At 34.1% G+C, this 20,724-nt stretch overlaps 1 protein-coding gene across 2 annotated transcripts in view; it reads right to left on the bottom strand.

Annotated features, from left to right (window-relative positions):
- The window catches only part of LOC123524404 (EF-hand calcium-binding domain-containing protein 14-like), a 31,594-nt gene that overhangs the window by 7,878 nt on the left and 2,992 nt on the right, over window positions 1-20,724 (bottom strand). The window contains exons 1-10 of one of the 2 annotated variants that reach the window (XM_053538892.1): window positions 12,048-12,471; window positions 11,315-11,460; window positions 6,803-6,939; window positions 4,828-4,926; window positions 4,524-4,652; window positions 3,441-3,506; window positions 2,701-2,784; window positions 1,259-1,420; window positions 710-829; window positions 98-184 (exon numbers count right to left, since the gene is read on the bottom strand). In XM_053538892.1, the coding sequence (XP_053394867.1) occupies window positions 98-184; window positions 710-829; window positions 1,259-1,420; window positions 2,701-2,784; window positions 3,441-3,506; window positions 4,524-4,652; window positions 4,828-4,926; window positions 6,803-6,939; window positions 11,315-11,460; window positions 12,048-12,187 (1,170 nt within the window). In that variant the 5' untranslated portion in view covers window positions 12,188-12,471. Of the gene's footprint in view, window positions 1-97; window positions 185-709; window positions 830-1,258; window positions 1,421-2,700; window positions 2,785-3,440; window positions 3,507-4,523; window positions 4,653-4,827; window positions 4,927-6,802; window positions 6,940-11,314; window positions 11,461-12,047; window positions 12,472-12,982; window positions 13,144-20,724 lie in introns of those variants that run through there. The other variant, XM_053538891.1, reaches the window with a different exon arrangement.

Below are 20,724 nucleotides of genomic sequence, written 5' to 3' on the forward strand. Positions count from 1 at the left end.
TAACAACAGCAGACTCAGTTAGACTGAGTCTGTACATGAGAGGTAATGGAATATGCAACACCTCTCATGCTCCCTAACACCAGCTTTAATACTATACCTCAACTTTTGTCTCAAATCCATCACCTAATGTTTTGAACATTTCCATACTGACATACTCATTGTCCCCATCTGTCACAGGTCCAGGCTGTTAAGGATATAAACAAGACAGTGTCAACTTCTTGCGATAACAATTTCAGCAACTGATTTTCACATTTAAACTTATAAGAAATGAGAAGTATTTTGAACCAGCATGTTAAACAAAATAACATAAGTTTGTAAGATCTTTTTAAGAGACAAAACTTTGAGCTGGCACATGAAGAGGTGAGCATTTCTATACTCTTATACATAAGTTTAGTAATTTCTCAAAGACTTGTCTGCAAGGCAACAAATTTTCAATGCAGTACAGAGTAGAGTAACATTCTGAAGAAAAAAACATGTACCTTAAAACCTGACTAGCCCCTCTATGTGGGATCATTCTGCTGTTGGCTACCTGGGTCATTTACTACAATTTGTGGAGTGACCCCACATAAATTCTTCTGACTCTTACGTTATTTATTTCGTTCAAAAATCTATTTTGTGCTGTATTTGGCACTATAAACACTATAAACTTTTGAGCCAGTGTGACATATTCTCCATGTATAAGACAATAAACATCCAAGAGCAAGTTTACCTGTGACTCAAGATTTTCATATTTTTCTTCCATGTCTTTCAGAGTGCCAAGTACTTGTGTTATATTCGCCATTACTGCTTCTATATTGCTATTAGATGGAAGTGGACTTTCATCACTCAGCTAGAAATAGCAGCATTGTAACAGATTAATAGACAATCGGAATTAAACATGGTTCTACAACTAATCTTTTGTAGAAATATTTTAGTTTTTTTCATGGTTTTAAGTGTAAATTAAATCAGTAATCAGCATATTACACTCTTCAGCTTATTCACTCTATAGAAGGGGACTTAACCTTTCAATATAATGCAAATTATCATGTGACAAAACAATTATTCATGAAAACCAAAGATCTTTCATTCATGCAAAAGAGTTTAGCTGTTAATTCTGGAACTGAGTATGAACTAATACAAAATTGTCTCAAGCTTGAGTTGCAGACAAAGAACCTCTTCCTTCCTTATAATATTGTGGGCTTCAAACACTTTGAAAGACACCCAGTGTTCCACTGCTCTTCAATGACCTGACCCATATATGTTATGATACTAAACTCACCAAATCTTGAACAATGTCTGTGACACTTGACTTGAATTTCTCACTAGTATAGTCATCAGTGAGTAAATCATGTTCACTGGCAATAGATGTGTGGTCTGTAGATATACTGGATATGTTTTTCATCAACATCTGACTCGTCTCCTCCAGCTTCACTATTCTCTCCTACACAACAATCAACATGTATAACTTAAGTTTTAAGCAATCTATGACTAGGACAATGTTTTGTGAAAATGTACAAATCTATTTAATAGTAACTACTGTAATTCTTTGATCATTACCGTATTTAAAGACACTCATTATAAATCAAGAACTGCAGTAATTAAAGATACAAATCTGCTATACACTACACAGTACAAGAGCTGTCAGTGGACAGCGTGCTCGACTATTCTCAGTGCTTGATAGTATAATATAAGCTATGAGTAAAACTTTAACATTACAATAATCATATTTTAAGTCAAAAAGGGGCCATTATTCAGTCAAAATGCTTGACAGAGTTGCCTCCTCCTTTTTACAGACTGGGGTCATGATGGTAAACAAGTATGCAAAATATGAAAGCAATATCTCAATGGACTTTGAAAATATTTGGGGTGGTACGCAAACTTTAACATTACAATAAGCATATTCTAAAAGTCGAAAAGTGGCTATAATTTAGTCAAAATGCTTGATAGAGTTGCCTCCTCCTTTTTACAGACTGGGGTCATGATGGTAAACAAGTATGCAAAATATGAAAGCAATATCTTAATGGACTTTGAAAATATCTGGGGTGGTACACAAACTTTAACATTTGTGTGATGCTCTCGCTCACGCCGACGCCGGGGCGAGTAGGATAGCTCCCCTATTCTTCGAACAGACAAGCTTAAAACTGAAATCTTTCTACTCTTTTTAGTAAGGCTTTGAAAATTGTATATTCAAGGTAAAATGACCTCATCAAGCTAAAACCCACTACTCTAGTTACTTTCTAGTTTTGTAGCAAAATGTTCAAAATTAAGCAAACAATTTTTTTTTAAATTTGACTTACATTATTTATACTGACTACACAATCTATTATATTTTCAAGTAAAACACTAATTATTCTAGTTTTTGACCTATGTAGAATTGACAATTCTGATGTCCTATCAATAAAAAGACATACCTACCATACCTAGATATTTTGCAGATGTTACCCTAAGCAAACACCTATCTAGGACTAAAAGTCAGTAAATAAATTTTCTTAACAATTAACATCTTCATGAATGTCGTTTTTTTTCTAAATCAGTAACTGCGAGGATCTCACTATTGTCAATTTTCCTAGGAATTTCCGAGTTTCCAACATTTTTACATAGAACAAGTCCATTATATGTATTTCTGACAGAAGTGAAATGGTTATCCTACACTGTGTGGACAGCCAGTCATGTACTGAACATAGCAAAGTTAACACATCAAGATATTGTGTTCAGACCTACCTCCTGCTGACTATTGCTCTTCATCAACACTGACAACTGGGTAGACACTGAAGAATTCACTGTCTGTAGCTGGTTGGATAGTCCCTGAAATTATAGTCATATACTGTGAAATCATTTAATTTCCAGGGGAAAACACCTTGTGATATGGGCCAGAACAGGTGTGACCCTGACCTTTAAAGCTAAGGGTCTAGGTTTTACACATGACATATTGTCTTGCTATGGTGATCATGTCTGTCAAGAAATTAGATTTAGGACAGCAATAAAGTCTGAAGCAAACACATTGATCAATTACACAGATATATCAAAACTTAAACCAAGATGCAGACGCGAATGTCAGGGTGAGTAGGATACCTCTCAATATGATCTTAAATCTTCTCTGTGACTTTGGACTTTATTGAAATGGACTTGTTGGTAAACCCTGGAAATTAAAGACACAAGACAGTAATTAAAGCTACAGTAGCCTGTCACCGCCTTCAGCTGGCACAAGATACACTGATCTCGAGTTGCTACATTAGTATGCACAACAATCTGTCATGTACATATTCAAAGATGAAAAATATTCTATATTAAAAATCTTTCATGTTATGTAGTTAATAATATATACTGCTGTTTATTCTAGGGTGAAATTCAATACAATATTGACCATCCCTTGGCAGACCAGACAACAGATATATATGAGCAGTAAGAACACACCTATAGCAATACTAAACATTTACAGAATTATCACTGACATTTATTACCTGAATCACATTTGCCAGGTCTGGTTTCATGCTCTCTCTGTCTGGTGTAACCTCACTTGCAGAAACCTGTAATACAGTCGATATAATTTGCTGGCAGTTGATCATATAACATTTTCGTTACTAGAAATATTTAACAGTTACTATTATGCAATATGAATTCTTGATCATGTATGAATCAATCGCTCAGTCTCAGAAACTATGACACATTTTCCAAACTTACAAAGCTCACATTGTGAGGGATTTATTATTATCACTTGTTCAAGGCTGGCAAATAACTAAGTACTGTATATCTGTGAATTGCTAGTCTGGATAAATTACTAGAAGAATACAGACTACCTGCTATAGGGATACAAAACTTTTTTTCACTGACTGCACTGAAAACATCTTTTTTCTTTACCAAGTTTAGCATTCAAATTTAAATAATCACTATTCACTACTGCCCTCAAGAGCCATACCTTAAAATATTCTGAAGAAGAATGCCAGAAATACATCAGCAATATCTAAATTCATTGGCATTCAATTGTCAGTCCTTAAACTTTCCATTACCACATAAAACACTCTACACCTCTCGGATGATCTTAAACAACAGAAAATATTCTATTCATGTTTTCTGACGGTCTCAAACAACAGGAAGATGATTGAAAACTATCTACATTTGATCTTCACTGGTTTCAAACAACAGGAAAACATTTTACACCTATCTCCGAGCCTACAGTTAAGCATTTTACACCCATCTCCAAAACTACAGAAAAGCATTTTACACCTATTTCTGAAACTACAGGAAAGCATCTTAAACCTATCTCCAAAACTACAGGAAAGCATTTTACACCTATTTCCGAAACTACAGGAAAGCATCTTAAACCTATCTTCAAAACTACAGGAAAACATTTTACACGTATCTCCAAAACTACAGATAAGCATTTTACACCTAAAACTACAGGAAAACATGTTGCACCTAAAGCAACAAGAAAACACTTTACACTTATCTTTGATTGCCTCAAAAAAGTGGAAAACAATCGATCACATTAAACACCTACCTTTGAAAGTTTAAAGCAAAGACAAGTGATAGGAAACATTTTATACCTGATTTTTGACTGTTTCAAACTGTTGTTTGAGAGAATCTATTGATTCACTAGTTGTTTTCATGAAAGGCGAGACTTTATCCACTGTATCCTTCATATTTTTGACATCACTGCCCATTGTTGCCACAGTCTGAAATAGTTTCAACATGCATTTTTCTGGTAACTATACAGCAAGCAAAGATGTCAAAAGTTCTGTGATATTTAAATCTACTTCACACTACCTTTGTTATCAAATCACGTAACAGAGGGTTCCTAGATATAAACTCCAAATTTTACACTAATATAGGAACAAATGACTAAGTTACCTGTGATACTGTCTGTAATTTTTCAGGTAACTGTCTGAGTTCTGGAGCTGCCTTCAGCCCTTCCCCTAGTTTATCAACTCTTCCTGACAGCTGCAACACCTGAAATATTCATACGTAAACAAGAGGGTCATTGACCCTAAAGTGCTCACCTGTGTACAAGGCTTCAAGTGTGTTTGTATAAGTACAGAGTTAGGTTTCTTCTATGTTAGCCTATATTAAATACATATCACACACACTTTTGAACCTAGGGCAATACTTTGAACAATTATGGTAGACATTACAAATCTGATATCACACGCCAGATATCAAAGCTCTAGCTATTATTGATTCAGAGAAGAAAAGTGACCACGCCCCCTGGCAGCCGTGTTTTTAACGAATCGGAATAATTTAAACAATCTTGGTAGAGGGTCACACAAGAACCATTTGTGTAAAATTATTTTAAAATCATGCTTGCAGTTTCAAACAAGATTTTTAAAGTTTCCACTATATACACATAGGGAAAAGTGACCACGCCCTCTGGCGGCCATGTTTTTTGACAAATCAAAATAATTTGAACAACCTTGGTAGAGGGTCACAAAAGAACCATTTGTGTAAAATTATTCTAAAATCGGGCTAGCAGTTTCACACAAGAAGATTTTTAAAAGTTTCCACTATATACATATAGAGAAAAGTCACCATGTCCGGCGGCGGCCATGTTTTTTGACAAATCAAAATAATTTGAACAATCTTGGTAGAGGATCACATAAGGACCATTTGTGTAAAATTATTCTAAAATCGGGCTGGCAGTTTCACACAAGAAGATTTTTAAAGTTTCCATTATATACATATAGGGAAAAGTGACCATGCCCTCTGGCGGCCATGTTTTTTGACAAATCAAAAGGGTCACGGCCATGTTTTTTGATGAATCAGTATAATCTGAATAATCTTGGTAGAGGGTGACAGAAGGACCATTTGTGTGAAATTATTTCAAAATCGGACCATCAGTTTAGGTGGAGATGTCGTTTGAAGTTTTTTCTATTTTTAGCTCTGGCAGCCCCTTTGTGCAACCAAGCAGAACCGTTTGAACAACTTTGGTAGAGGACCACCCAAGGAACATCATGGCCAAGTTTCATCAAAATCCATCCATTGGTTTTAGTGGAGATGTTGTTTAAACACAAATATTGACGACGGACGGACGACTTGACGGACACACGCCAGACACAGCCTGATCACAATACCTCACCATAAGCACTTTGTGCTCAGGTGACCTAATAAAAATACTACAAATTTGTTACAGCAAACACAAGACATATATTTCTCCCTATGACACAGAATATTCTGAATGAAATACTGGTATGAGGTAATATTATCTCACTTGACTCACACTGCTTACTATTTTATTTTCTAGCTTTACTTCATTACATAGAACCCTATTTCTAATAAATTTCGTTTGTACTATCATAAATACTATTAAACAGTCACATAGTTGTAGTATTCAACAAATCAACCTTTTACACTTGCTTATGTCATTGCCATATTATATCACTTTTAACCTTTAGCCTGCTGGCGGCAATTGGTTTTGCCTTTGCAACAAATGCAGACCAAGATTAGCCTGTACAACTGTGCAAGCTGTTCATTCTCTATTCAGTCAGTAAATTTTCAGTAAACACCCCTTTGAATATAGGCCCAAATTGAATGATGGACCAGTCCACTTTAGAAATTTAACAGGGTAAAGGTTAATAAACTGCTATGTTTCAACCAATTTAAAGGGTAAATAAATTGTGAGAAAATAAACCTAAAAGGCCAGTTGAGTTGTGGAATTGAGGAAATCTCATTTGGACTTGCCCAAAACATGGTAGAACCTAAATTTTGGTCAAAATCTCACTTTCTGGTTTCCTTATCTACCACTCTTGGGCATGGCAGATTCACTTTATACATGTACTAAACTGACTTCATGTTCTTTACTGGACAGATCTTTATAGCAGAAAAATCTTACAGTTCTATTTATAGCTGATATATCGGAGATCGTTGTTTTCAGAGATTTACTCTGCTGTTCAAGGGTTTTATTCACTGCTGCCATCTGCTTGTAAAGTTTCTCCACGTCATCCGTGCTGGCCATACTTCGGCTCTCCACTGAAATAGCAAATATTTCTATCAAACACAGGCAGCATACTGAACTCAGCTGTGTCCCTCTGTGAACCTATTCATGTCCTCCCTTCCTAAAACAAACTTCTTTATCATACAAAATTCGTGTTCAAAACATGAATATGATGATAAAACAGATATTTTAATATTAAACTGCATACTATAACGGATAGTATATTATGCAAGTAAATAATGTATTACCACATTTAAGGTTCATTTACTTCAAAAACACATGCAGCGTACATAAATAAAACTAGTGCCATCAAATAATACGTCCATTCTGACCATTTAATACCACAGTGACCATGAACTTTAGCTAAGAAACCTCAAAATCAAGATTGGTCCATGGTGAAACATGTGCTTTCTAATTAAAATGTGGTTTTTCACCAATGGTCACCATGACCATGACCTTTGACCCACTGCCCCCACCCCCAACCGATAAAAATTCATCGCCCAAGATAATGTGCAAACAAAGTTGTGAGGATTGTAAGTCCTGGTGTTTTTAACATACAAAGTCGAAATGGATTTTGTACCACAGTAAGAGTCATTGTGACCCTGACCTTTAACCATCAATATGGGTCATCCACTGCAAAGAGCAATGAGCCTGCAAAAGTTTTAATTATCACTCTGAACCTAAAAATTAACAGTGATCATCTGTTGGAAAATATGTCATTTGTTTTCCCATACAGTGACCACCTCAGTAAGATTTAGTAAAACAAAACAGCCACTTTCTGTTCTGTAAAATATACCCTATTATCATTTTAAAGACAAAATCAATGACTGGATTGAAATTGTTAAGAAGAGCATTTGCTTAGTTGAAAATCAGATCTCAATATTGGATGTGATGCCAGGCAAGACCAAACGGTAAGTCTATTTTGTAGGCGATCTTCCTGAATACTCAGGTACCTAACAATAGGTCTACTTCTGAAATACAGAAAATCATTTCATGATCAATGTAGTAATATTGTAACTCTGAATTCAGTAGGTCATGATTATTTACAAAACACATATGTTGCAAACAATGAATGATAACAGATTGATTTATTAAGCCACACAATACTTGCATCAGAAAATGAATGCAATTCACCTTTAACGGATAAATAATTTTTCATCTACCGGTATTCAGTTGGCAGACATAGGTGTCACGTATCATGTTTATACTTTCAGGAACAGTCACCCTTTTGGGCTGCAAATCACACTCTCAAACTTGGCCTAACTTATGTAATTTTGAACAAGAATGATGTCAACACTATATGATATATGATGCATGTTCCTTAGAAATGCTTTTTTACAGTAGGAGGCATTTTATTGTTTAATATTTGTAAACATACTGAAGTGGTGTACATGTGTAAATGGTGTACATCCATCTTTCCCTTGCGTAATGACATCAAAATCCAAAAACATCTGAACCACACTTAATATGGTGCAGTTGCACTCTGTATAACATTTGATTCTAAATGGACTAGTATTCATCTAGTTTTCTTCTTTACTATGTACTTGGATTACCAGTCAACGCATGCTTTAGTGACCTTGCTGTAACCGAAGTTTCTTAGTTAACTTCTATTTATTGTAATTTGTGACTGAGCAAACTCATGCCCTGCTTTTCATGCTTTATTCCATTTTTTTTTTTTTACACAATCATCTGAACTGAAGGTCAGCTAGTAATTTTACAAAAAAATGTTTTCATAGGAAATTGCTCAAATATATACCGGTATCATAGTTACTTACTTTTTGCTTCTAACTTCAGTCAGAGCTCTACAAAATATGTAACTTCTCTATATGAAACAGAGCTGGTGTATGGATTCAACTTCTCTACATCAAAAAGAGGCAGAAAACTGGATTCACCTTTTAGTTTAGTGGAGAACGGATTCAACTTCTCTGCATGAGACAGAGAATTATAATGATTTTAACTTCTCTGCATAAAACAGAGTAGAAATGATCATTTTCATTAATTACGGGGTACTTTTTCATTATTGAGCTTTTTTTTCTATATAAAACCTAGAAGAAAGGGACCTCTTATCATCAAAATTTAAGTTTACTGATAAAGAAATCTTCGTGTCTACTTGAAGTACTTGAAATGGTAACAAAATAACCTCTTGATTATCTTTCTTCAATAACTTCATCCCATAAATTTGTATTAAATAAAAAACAAACACTTAGATATTAAACAAAGTTCAACCTTGACTTTAAAACAATTAAAGAAGGACAATTGAAAACCAGGAAAAAAAAAACAACACAAAGTTTTACACAGAACTCAAGCATGGTAAAAACTAAACCAATTTACACAAAAGCAAATAGTGACATATACTTAATAGAATGTGCAGAATACATCTTATTTATACTAACCAACTTTTTAAGGGGTCTTCACCATTTATTGATTACACATAAAACTTAAGTAACAATCTCAAAATATACATATGCCATACATTGAAAGTAGAGTAAACTTACCTTATTCTCTATTGAATTTATTTAGCTGTGGGAGCTTTTGATATAGACTATAATTGGGGAAGTCCTAAAATCTTTGAAAAACGGTCGATACAAGAGTTGTCCATTTTGCTTCAGATATTTTGAGAAAGTCATTTTTTTAGATATCAAATATTTCTATTTTTGACATGGAGAAGAGGAAAACCATAAATATATTTAGAAAATTGGTGCACTTAGCTATCATTTCACTCTGAAAAAAACCTATATAAAGATGAATTTGAATTTTTTAGGTACCATCTCTACATATGGCTAATGCACATACATACACTATAACTACAGACATTAGGTAATCAATAAAAGTATTCAAATAAAAGTCTCTCTAGTTAGCATGCATACATTTTTCATGCCCAATACAGACCTACTACAGCACAATATTGATTATGTCACTATCATGTACATGTAAGGTGACAGACAATCAATGACTTCTTAGGTAGATAAACAAATATACCAATTCTAATCAACAGAATGTCAAGTGTCGTACATACAGTGCATGTACATAGTAAATCTTGTAAATATTTCATATTAGTACAGACTGATTCCTCCATGTATCTTTTGCCAAATGTATACCAAGTTTGCTAGGCTGTGTCCTAGACCTTAAAGAATGGCTATTATTTAAGGGTGACATCAAACAAAAACAGAAATGTGTATCTAAAGTTTATTTAAAAGAATGTAAATAAATCATTGCAAAATAACATGATGACAAAATAAATACAACAACAGAGCTGGAATCATTCCATGAAATTTGTATGAAATTCAGTGATGTTTACTTACATACAAATAATTTAGATTTTTATCATTTACACCTTCAAATAATATTTACAAGTAAGAGGAAAACTTTCTTCTTAAAACAAAATTAGAACTACAAGTGCAAATAAGGTGTGTTTGTAAAATATATATGCCTCCCACAATGGCCTATACCACTTCCAGTCCTTGTATCAATTTAACTGTGTCCTTTGACCTACACAATAATAAGTATCATGTACTGACCACAATTATCCTATGAAGGCTGTGGACTGTAAGCCAAACCATTCTTTAGTTACTGACTGGAGACCATATTCAGTCTTGAGGTCTCTGTGACCTTGACCTACTGACCTCTGTAATAACAAAGGTCATCTACAGACCACAAGCAATCATCTTATGAAGTCTGACGACTGTAGATGAACTTTAGTTTTTCAGCGGAAACCATTTTCTGTTTAAATATCCTTGGACTTACTGACCAAAAAAATTTGAATCATCTACTGGCAATCATCCTGTGAAGTTTGACAATCTTATATTTAAAGCCTTTGATTACATCGAAGAATGCAAGCTAGTGCATAAATTATAAATATAGACACATAGACCCCTTTTTGCTTTGACACTTGAATTGCATAAAATCTACATTTCATATCTTGTATAATCCATGTAGTTAAACAACCTGTTGAGAATTTGGTAAATTATACTTAGAAAACATGAACACACTTAGACATATAGATATATATGAAATCTCTTGAAAATATAGAAATAATTTAAATGATCTTGATTTAAACAAGAGCAGTCATAGGGACAGAGAGCCCTGATTACTCATAACTCTTTACCAACAGAGAGGTAACAAAACAGCTGAATGATGTTACAGGAAAAATTATAGTCAAACATTTAGGTGGCTTGCCATAAAACTTTAACCCGAAAGCGACACCAACACTCACTGCAGTGAATACAATAACACCTACTTCTTTGAATAGCCATGCTCAACAAAATCTTCAAATCTCAGTCTCCTATACTCAATCAAAAAGCTGGTATTAAAAATCTTATACAGGATTTAAATGTTAAAAATTTCTGTCTTACAGTAAAAATATCATTCCAGCTCTTAGACACTACTGACAAACGGTGCATATCGAGTTACCTGTTTGCAAGCTTATTCTAAGTAATTCCAGATCTTTCTTCATCTCTACATGCATCCAGGTTAGTCCAGCACATACTAGCATACAGGCAACAAGCAGTAAGAATATGAAGACTGATGTACATGTTGAACATAACCCTGAACCCCGGCTACAAAAAAACAAATGAAATGAAATAAATATACATTGCTACCAACAGTTCTGTTAAGGGTTTAGACAGTCACACTCAAAAAATTGGAGGAAATGGGATACTTTTATAGGGAAGATCCTTCTACATATGCAATTAAGAACTTGTAAACATTGAATGTTTCAGGCATGCAAATTCACTTTAATTAATTGTATCTACAATGCGAGTTATATTTTAATGTCTACATTTTCAATGCTGTCAAGTAATTAACATGTTTACACAGCAAGTGTGTGTTCTTTTAATGAGACAAATAGTAGCCAAGCCTTGATATTGCTAATGGTTCAATTATCACGTAAATGGACCTCAAAACTATGCTATCACATCACGACTATCCCAATGTCAAGTTATAGTTTTACACTAAATTAAAAGAATATGTTTATACTAAAAAATTGACAGTTGGGTGAATGATGTAGATGTTAGCATCTGGTTACCAAACATCTTGTCTTGTTGGTTACTGCGTGTCTGTGAAACTTGCTAACTGAAAGGGTAGAGCTCTATGATCTATTAGATGACACTATTTGAAACAAATCCACACAACAAAATGAACATACACTTTTGGTGAAGATAAATGAAAATCGTCGTCTGAAGAGTCCGACCCGTTGTATTTTAATAATTCATGACCGCTGTTTGAATTTTTTCGTCGGGACTTCACACCGCCGACGAGGGCGTCTAGTTCCCTGCGCTTCTTCATTCTTTTGGACGGTTTAAAGTCCACATTGACCCTCGCGTGTGGATCCAGCTTCGAGCTCTGTATGACTCCCCACACTGTTGTTGTTCAGTTAATTAACCCTGACATAAATTTGTATCACTCTGTGTCAAAATCCCGGAAGTTATGTTAATTGATAACGAAGCGATCCGATTGGCCGTTGGTTGTTTTCCAGTAACACTAACGAATACATTTGCGCTTTCATATTATTATCGTCTACAAGTTTATCGTTGTCATCGCTCTATAACTAAATTGTGCTGCAGTAAATCCTGTATTGGTAAATTATATACATATTCCTAATTTACATTAAAGTTTATTTATTTTAACTAAGCATGGACATGATAAGTAACCTACCAAAAAGTTGTTTACTTTTTTATTTCACCACTGTTTATAATATTCATCTTTGTAATCATGTCACACTAATCATTCCTGCACTAATACAGAAGACAAAAAGCATAAGTCCTCTAGCTCAATTCACATTGATAAAACCTTTTCAACAATTACAGAGAGCAATGTTCAAAACACATCATTGTTATCTAACTTCTACCTACTTTATTCAGAAAATGTACACCGGCCACAATACAGAACAGACCCCTACTTTGAATATGGATTCAGGAAATATTCTTCCCATACTAAAGGTACATCATCATACACAGTAAATATTTGGAAAAGGACACGTATAAACAAAGCAAATTAGTCAATCAATGAAAATAATGTGATATAATAGTTCAAAGCATTCCATATAATGAAGCTCAACAAACACATGTGTAATTCACTTACTCTGCTTGAGCTGTTCCCTAACATCATTGAGTTGTGACGTCAACCATACAGATACAACACACAACAGTACAACTGCACCAACCACAGACAGGAGAAGAAACACCTTCATCATACCCCATATTGACCATCCAGTCTCACGCTGAGCCTTTAAACTCTTTTTCCTGAAGGTAATTCAATCATAAATAAATCTCTACCTGAATTCTAACAGTTCATACAGTAATATAATTAAACTGGCAAAGATATCATACGTTTGTGAGTTTGTATTCTTCTACAGTAAAACAGGATACCATGTGCACAATTCACATGCTATATAACAATCCTCCAATGTTTTATGACTCTAGGTCAAGTAAATTTTGCAATACATGGGAAAACAAGAGCTATCACTAATGGTGACAAATGCCCCCGCAGCGCCTTGACCTTTGACCTGGTGACCCCAAAGTCAATATGAGTCGTGTACTCAATAAGTACTATCAGCATGTGAAGTTTGAAGGTCCTGGGTGCAGTGGTTCGCGAGTAAGGCCAGCATTTTTTAATTTTCTGGTTTACGGGAGCGCCGACCCTACTTTTTGACAAAACAAAATAAAAATAAAAGTCATTTTCAGTATTTTTATTTTCATTTTACCCGCCGACCGTCCATAATTGCTGCTGCCAAAAATAAAAGTTTAACTGTATGGTAGAGGTTTTTAATCTAGATCAGTAGACGCATGAAAAATGGCGGCCTACATGAATGTACATTCTGTGAAATTAAATAGGAAAAATATACAAGTTTACAGACAATAATCTTTGGAATAAGTTGGCAGAGATAACAAGTATTGTAAACAAATTGGATCTGAGTAGAAAATACAACATCTAAAGCTCGACATTAGGAGTAATCACCTACGAAAAAAGACCTTCACCTGTCAACGCTGTCCAGATGTTGAAAAATCTGGCGTATCACATGTACGAGATTTGTTGTCTGTATATTATAATTGGACAACGATCAAATTCATGTGGGACTGTCAGAAAAATACCACAATTCATAAAAAAGGAAAGAAACCAAAGAAATGGCAAGACGGAAGAGCAAAAGTGAGTCAACTTTCTAAACACATTTTTTTTTTACTTTGAAGTCTTGAGGGATAGAGAAGAAAAAAAATAACTAATGCCACAATTTTCAGTAGTTCTGTTCTATATAAAGTGCAATTTCAATGTAAAATGACACATGTACCTGCAATTGCTTGACAATGATAAAATTAATGTGATAAAAGATTCAAACTAGTCAAAATAATTGGACAGTCCGAGTGGAACTAATGGCCATATAAAAAAGATTCTCTCAATATTTCCTAGAACTGCGTAAAATTAGTTTGACTAAAGTTCTAGCCAGCTACTGTAACTCAAAAGATAATTATCAGACATGAAACTCCCAGCAATATTCTCATGTTCACGTAAGTATATCGATAAAATCTGTAAGAAGACCCTTTGAAAGTAAGTATGGGATGGACATTCAGACACTATGCCACATGTGCTTTTGACACTGAGGAACACATAATGACATATCAAGTAATAAATGTTTTTTCGGACTCATAACTTAATAATTCCAAGTCCCATCTCAGTGAAGGGAAACTGGCTGAGTCGGACCATGGCTGATTCGGCCCAGGCTTATTCGGACCAAATATTTTGGCTGATTCGGACCAAATTCTTTGAACAAAAGTACAAAATAACCATATATTTTGGCAGATTTGGACCACAAACTTCGATTTAAGAGTCAATAAGGACCATATATTTTGGATTTTTCAGCAATGTTCAGGAAATAGTCTTGATTATAGGGATTTAACTTGAAGTCAGGACATTTATATGATAAAATATACACCGTACAAGCAGGTAAGAAGTTTTGACAAGCTAAAATGCGTCAGTTTTGCATTTAAATAAGCATTTTAGTAATTCTTTGCATCAGAAATTAAACTTAATACTCATTATTTTTACTCATGATATTAGTGTCAGGAAAATTTTGGCCGAATAAGCCAAGTAAATTTGGGCCGAATCAGCCATGGTCCGAGTCAGCCTGTATTCCAGTGAAGAGTCTTATAAATCTCAGATAATGTTGTTTGAACACAGTCGAGTGGTTGTTATTTTGTACACATTTTAACTGAATCAAAATTCAGATTGATTTGGCTTGTCATACAATATAGGTGGCACTGACAGTCGGTAAAATATAAAACAATATTCGAGCCACTGAAACTTTACCAAAGCAATTTAATTTTAAAGTCAGTGTGCATAATATTTATCAATTTGTAACTTTTCATTTCTAGTATGACAGTGCCTGTCTTTTAAGACTGCATCTCCAGCGAAGTAATATGCATGTATGAAGGATGCAGACCTAAAGTAGTCATTGTATATCCCCATTTTAATAGCAGTTTTTATTCATGTTTATATAATAAACATTATGCAGTGTTCTTATGATATGACAATGTCAACTGTGGTATATGTATATTTTATTATGAAAAATGTTTCCATATGTCTATTTTTACTATAAAATAGATACATACAAAAACACAAATAGTGGTATCCTTGATGACTTTGAAAATGGCATTATTCATACAAGCTACACATAAAGAAAACAACAGTATACTGAGATGATGAGATATAAACCAGTTCAGAATAGTTCATTTGTGAGCGTGTATGCAATTTAAGCTTGCAAGCTTGTTTTCTGTGGTTTACAAAAAAATAAAAAAATTGTATCCTTTTGGACGTTTTATTTTTATTTATTTGGTCGACTGCTCAAAATTGGGACTTTTATTTTTATTTTTATTTGTCCCCCCCGACCCAATTTTTTTGAAAAATCTCCCGTAAACCAGAAAATAAAAAAATGTTGGCCTAAAGTGCCTTCATGCAAAAAGTTATCACTGGCCCCTGTGACCTTTGACCCTAATGACCCCAAAGTCAGTAGAGGTCGTGTACTCAATAAGTACTATCAGCATGTGAAGTTTGAAGGTCCTGGGTGCAGTGGTTCACCAGTAAAATGCCTTCATGCAAAAAGTTAATGTGACGAACGAACGAACGAACAAACTAACTAACGAATGAATGGATGGACAGTTGAAAACTAATATGCCTCCCTTCAGGGGCATAAAAAACTTTAATGTGATTAATGCATATATTTGACTAAGTCAAGGACCATAACTCTGGTCTTCCATAACTATGGTCTTGCAAATTAATATTTAAAAAAATCATTATGCTAAATAATATCCCTAAATGGTTACATGACCTTAGAGCAAATATTTTTTAAGATATATGAAACAAGAATTTTTAAGCACTTTAGGGTATTTTCCCCATGTCAAGGTCCATAACTCTGGTCCGGTTGAATGAAATTCCGAGCAAAAGACCAAGGGCTATATAACTATCCTCTAATGTTTTATTACACTAAGTCAAATACTTTTTGCAACACAGACAAGGGTCATCACTCTGTCTGACCAACTCAAATCTCTAACAAAACCCAAGATGCACAGCTTCACATGCTGAATAATATTCCTGTTATGTTTCATGATCCTAAGTAAAATACTTTTAAGTTACATGGGACACAAACTTTTAGGCCCTTTTTTCATTCATACTTTTGACACAGTCAAGGGCCATACCTCTGGTCTGACTGTGTGATATTCCAATAAAAACACTCGGTCCCAAACTTCACATACTGAATAACAACCCTATGAGTACTGATGACTCTAGGTCAAGAAGGTTTCAAGATATTCAACAGTTTTGGGGGACACATAAATTATAATAATATAAATAAGTGTTCTAAACATTCCTCAGATTTGCCCCCGCTCCTCCAAAAAAAAAAACGAAACAAGGCAGTCTAAAAGACAGCTAAATCCCCCACCACTGTTATGGATAGTGAAAGGGTAAACCTCTGACCATTAGCTGTGATCTTGAACTGATATGGCTGACTCGTAAATTCTGCACAACGTCTTGATGAGGTGATCATTTGACCCAAGTTTCATGAAAATCCTTCGAGGGGTTTAGAAGATACAGAGCTAAAACCTTTGACCTTGAGTTGTGACCTTGACCTTGAGTTGACATGGCTGACTCATGAGCTCTTGATGAGGTGATCGTTTGACCAAAGTTTGATGAAAATCCTTCAGGGGTTTAGGAGATACAGAGTGGACACAAAATGGAAGGCTCAAACCTTTGACCCTAAGCTGTGACCTTGACCTTGAGCCAGATGGCTGACTCATAAGTTCTGCACATAGTTTTGGTAAGGTGATCATTAATTTTGACCCAAGTTTTATAAAATTCCTTGAAGGGGTTTAGGAGATATAGAGCGGACACGAAATGGAAGGCTAAAACCTTTGACCTTGAGTTGTGACCTTGACCTTGAGCCAGTATGACTGGTTCATGAGTTCTGCACATTGCCATGATGAGGTGATCATTTGACCCAAGTCTGATGAAAATCCTTCAAGGGGTTTAGGAGATATAGAGCGGATACAAAAAGGAAGGCTCAAACCTTTGACCCTCAGTTGTGACCTTGACCTTGAGCCGGCATGGCTGACTCATGAGTTCTGTACATTGTCTTGATGAAGTGATCATTTGACCCAAGTTTGATGAAAATCCCTCAAGGGGTTTAGGAGATATAGAGCAGACACAAAATGGAAGGCTCAAACCTTTGACCCTCAGTTGTGACCTTGACCTTGAGCCGGCATGGCTGACTCATGAGTTCTGCACATTGTCTTGATGAAGTGATCATTTGACCCAAGTTTCATGAAAATCCTTCAAGGAGTTTAGGAGATATGAAGCGGACACGAAAGTGTTATGGACAGATGGACAGAAGCATAGAAGGACTGAATGACGGACAGAGACCATTCCTATAACCCCCACCACTTGTGGCGGGGGATTAAAAAAGAGTAATATAATCTAGGTCAAGTGCTGCCAGCTTCCAAAATGCTAATTAATAGTTTTAACAATTCATCACGAGTGTTAGAGGAATATATACAATAATTATGTATTCTCACCAGTATATAAAATTATACGTGTGTATATTGTTTATACGACAAAAACAGTAATCAGACTAAAATTACAAATCAGGGACAGTCCAAATTGATCAATAGTTTTTCGGAAAATTTATCAAAATAGATGGAGTAAGAGTGTAAAATTTTTACATTAGATTTGACTTTTTGATTGTTGGGTACATTTTTCATGAAGCAAACAAGTATTTTCCTTTTTTCGTACCTATTAAAATCAACTAAAATTACCAAGTAGCAGAAACACTTAATATTATCAAAAAAAAAATATATATATATATATATAAAACTGAACAGGGTTGCCAGACAAACTAAAATTATCTAGATGACCCATTTCTGTGATATCACTTTGTCAATATCAAACATAAACAAGCTTTCAGTAAATCTATAAATCTACCATACAAGATATGCAGAGAAATCCAAGCAATATTAAATTTTGTACATTTTACTTCAAGTTGATCGAAGGATACAGAAAGAAGCCATCTTAAAAGAATGAAGGATTTGGACTTTACTGTGAATCAACATTAAAAGAGTCCCATTCAGTTTTTTTTTTTTGTTGTTGATAAAGTGTTTCCTCTACTTTGTAATTTTAGTTGATTTAGGTACAAAAAAAGAAAAATACCTTGTTTGCTTCATGAAAAAATGTATCCAACAATCAAAAAGTCATTTAACTTTCCCTTGGTTATACTGGGTCTTTAAGTCCGCATATCACCAAGGGAAAGTTAAATTGAAAAATGCATTTAAAATGTATCTTTTTTTATAAAAACATACATACAATGCTGAAAAATCAGATGCAACTATATAGTAATATAGTGCTTATGTGAACTGAAGTATTAATCCAGATTTGACAATAAATTCTCATACATGTCTAATTAAAAAGATAAAATAATGTCTGCAAAGTAACTGTACTGTGCTGAAGAGCAATCTCCATGCTATTAATTAAAATATTCTTGATAGACACTAAGGTCAACCTCCTTTTAAGAATTAATAAAAAGTTATCTAACAATTTGTGAAAATAAGACAAAAAATGTTCATAAAAAGCATTGAATTAAAATCTTTGTCATCAGAATCAAATCATGTTACAATATATGCATGATTTCTTTCAACATCCAAAATTCCTTTAACATACTTTTTCTTTTAGCAGTTAACCATAATCATTTATTTAATGTAACTACAAGGAACCTGAACTTGATCCTAAAATCTCATGTATACGCAATTATACCATTCATACTCCTATTAAAAAATTTTTATCAATTTTTTTTTCTTAACTTCAAGTACAAGTTAAGAAAGAAAAAAAAAAAGAAAAAAAGGAATGCACCCAATGAGAAATTTAACATGTAATCTATGTAGTTTGTTTTTAACATGTAACACAAACAGTTCACTATTTTTTTGTATATATGTGATGAACTCAGGACCTAATAGTAATTGTTCAACCTAAATTGTTCGGATTTAGACTAAGGTTGTCCAAAGATTCATTGCTGAAACTATGTATGAATGGTAAAAAGGTAACGTACACAATATTTCCATTTTGATGGAAACCAAACAGTTACTTTACAATGGTCTTAAATGCAATTATTTCTATTCCTAACATCTTTAATAATTTTAGTTTTCAATTCAAGATAGTAGTTTTATGTTGTTGTGGATAGTAATAAGAAAACCATTTCAGACAATTTCAGACCATTTCAGTTCCTTTGTGGTGATTCGGAATAGGAGAGTATGACCCGGATTACACACAGTACCAGTCTGATCATTTACAGAAATCTGTTACAAACAATGTTTTGTTTCTATTTATTTCTTTGAATACTCTTTTTATCGCGACATATTTGTCCAGCTTTTAAGATGAAATTTTTATTTTAAATAAACTTGATGAAGTAAAACAAGAAAAATTTAAAAACTGGTCTGGAAAGGGCAAGTTTGCTGTACATAGTAAACAGGAAATTTTTATAACTGTTGAAACTGTAACATTTTATGAGACATGGAATATACTGTCTGGTAATTTGGCAGGAGCAGAGGAGGGGCAGGTGCTGATTACAGATTACAATGGTCTGTTGCAATGATATGTAAGCCCAAAATCATACCACGACCTATCATAGACCTCTGTACTTCATCAAGTAGTGCAGTCCAAAAAATAGGATGTTTCGGACAGCATGATAACTTTTGACTGTCACTGTCACGTCCATCCAAACTTTATCTGCATATTTCTGTTAGGATATCCCCAATTTGAATTGAAATCTGTCATAATATACTGCCTGGTCAGACTTACTTGCTTTAATAAATTAAACAATACAATACAATAAGTTTTATTTTAAGTCGGCAAGAAGACAACATTACAAAACATAAGCTCTGAAGAGCTTTTGAACCGACTATAAAACAAATTAAAACAAATTTAACAGAGTTATAAAAGAGCTACAAAAGAAATATTTGTTAAGCACATAAATTTAAATAGAGCTACTTGAGCAATACTACAAGCGTTAAAATCTGTGTTGAAGCTGCTGATCTAGACACTGCTGTCTAAAAACTTCCATAAGAAAGGAAAACAAGTGAATGAAGTATTGCCATGCAATACAAAGTCCCCTACTGGAAGGCACCTAATTTTCTCTACTGCAGTATAACTTAATGAACTGATATCTGTCAATGATGTATAAACAATATCGTACTATATATACAATATAATATAACAAAGCACTTGGATTAAAATTTGCATATATAAAAACGTACAGTTGTTTTCATTTGGAATTTTTTTAGCCGATCATACAA

The sequence above is a fragment of the Mercenaria mercenaria genome, chromosome 3, assembly GCF_021730395.1.
Source record: "Mercenaria mercenaria strain notata chromosome 3, MADL_Memer_1, whole genome shotgun sequence".
Lineage (NCBI taxonomy): Eukaryota > Metazoa > Mollusca > Bivalvia > Venerida > Veneridae > Mercenaria > Mercenaria mercenaria.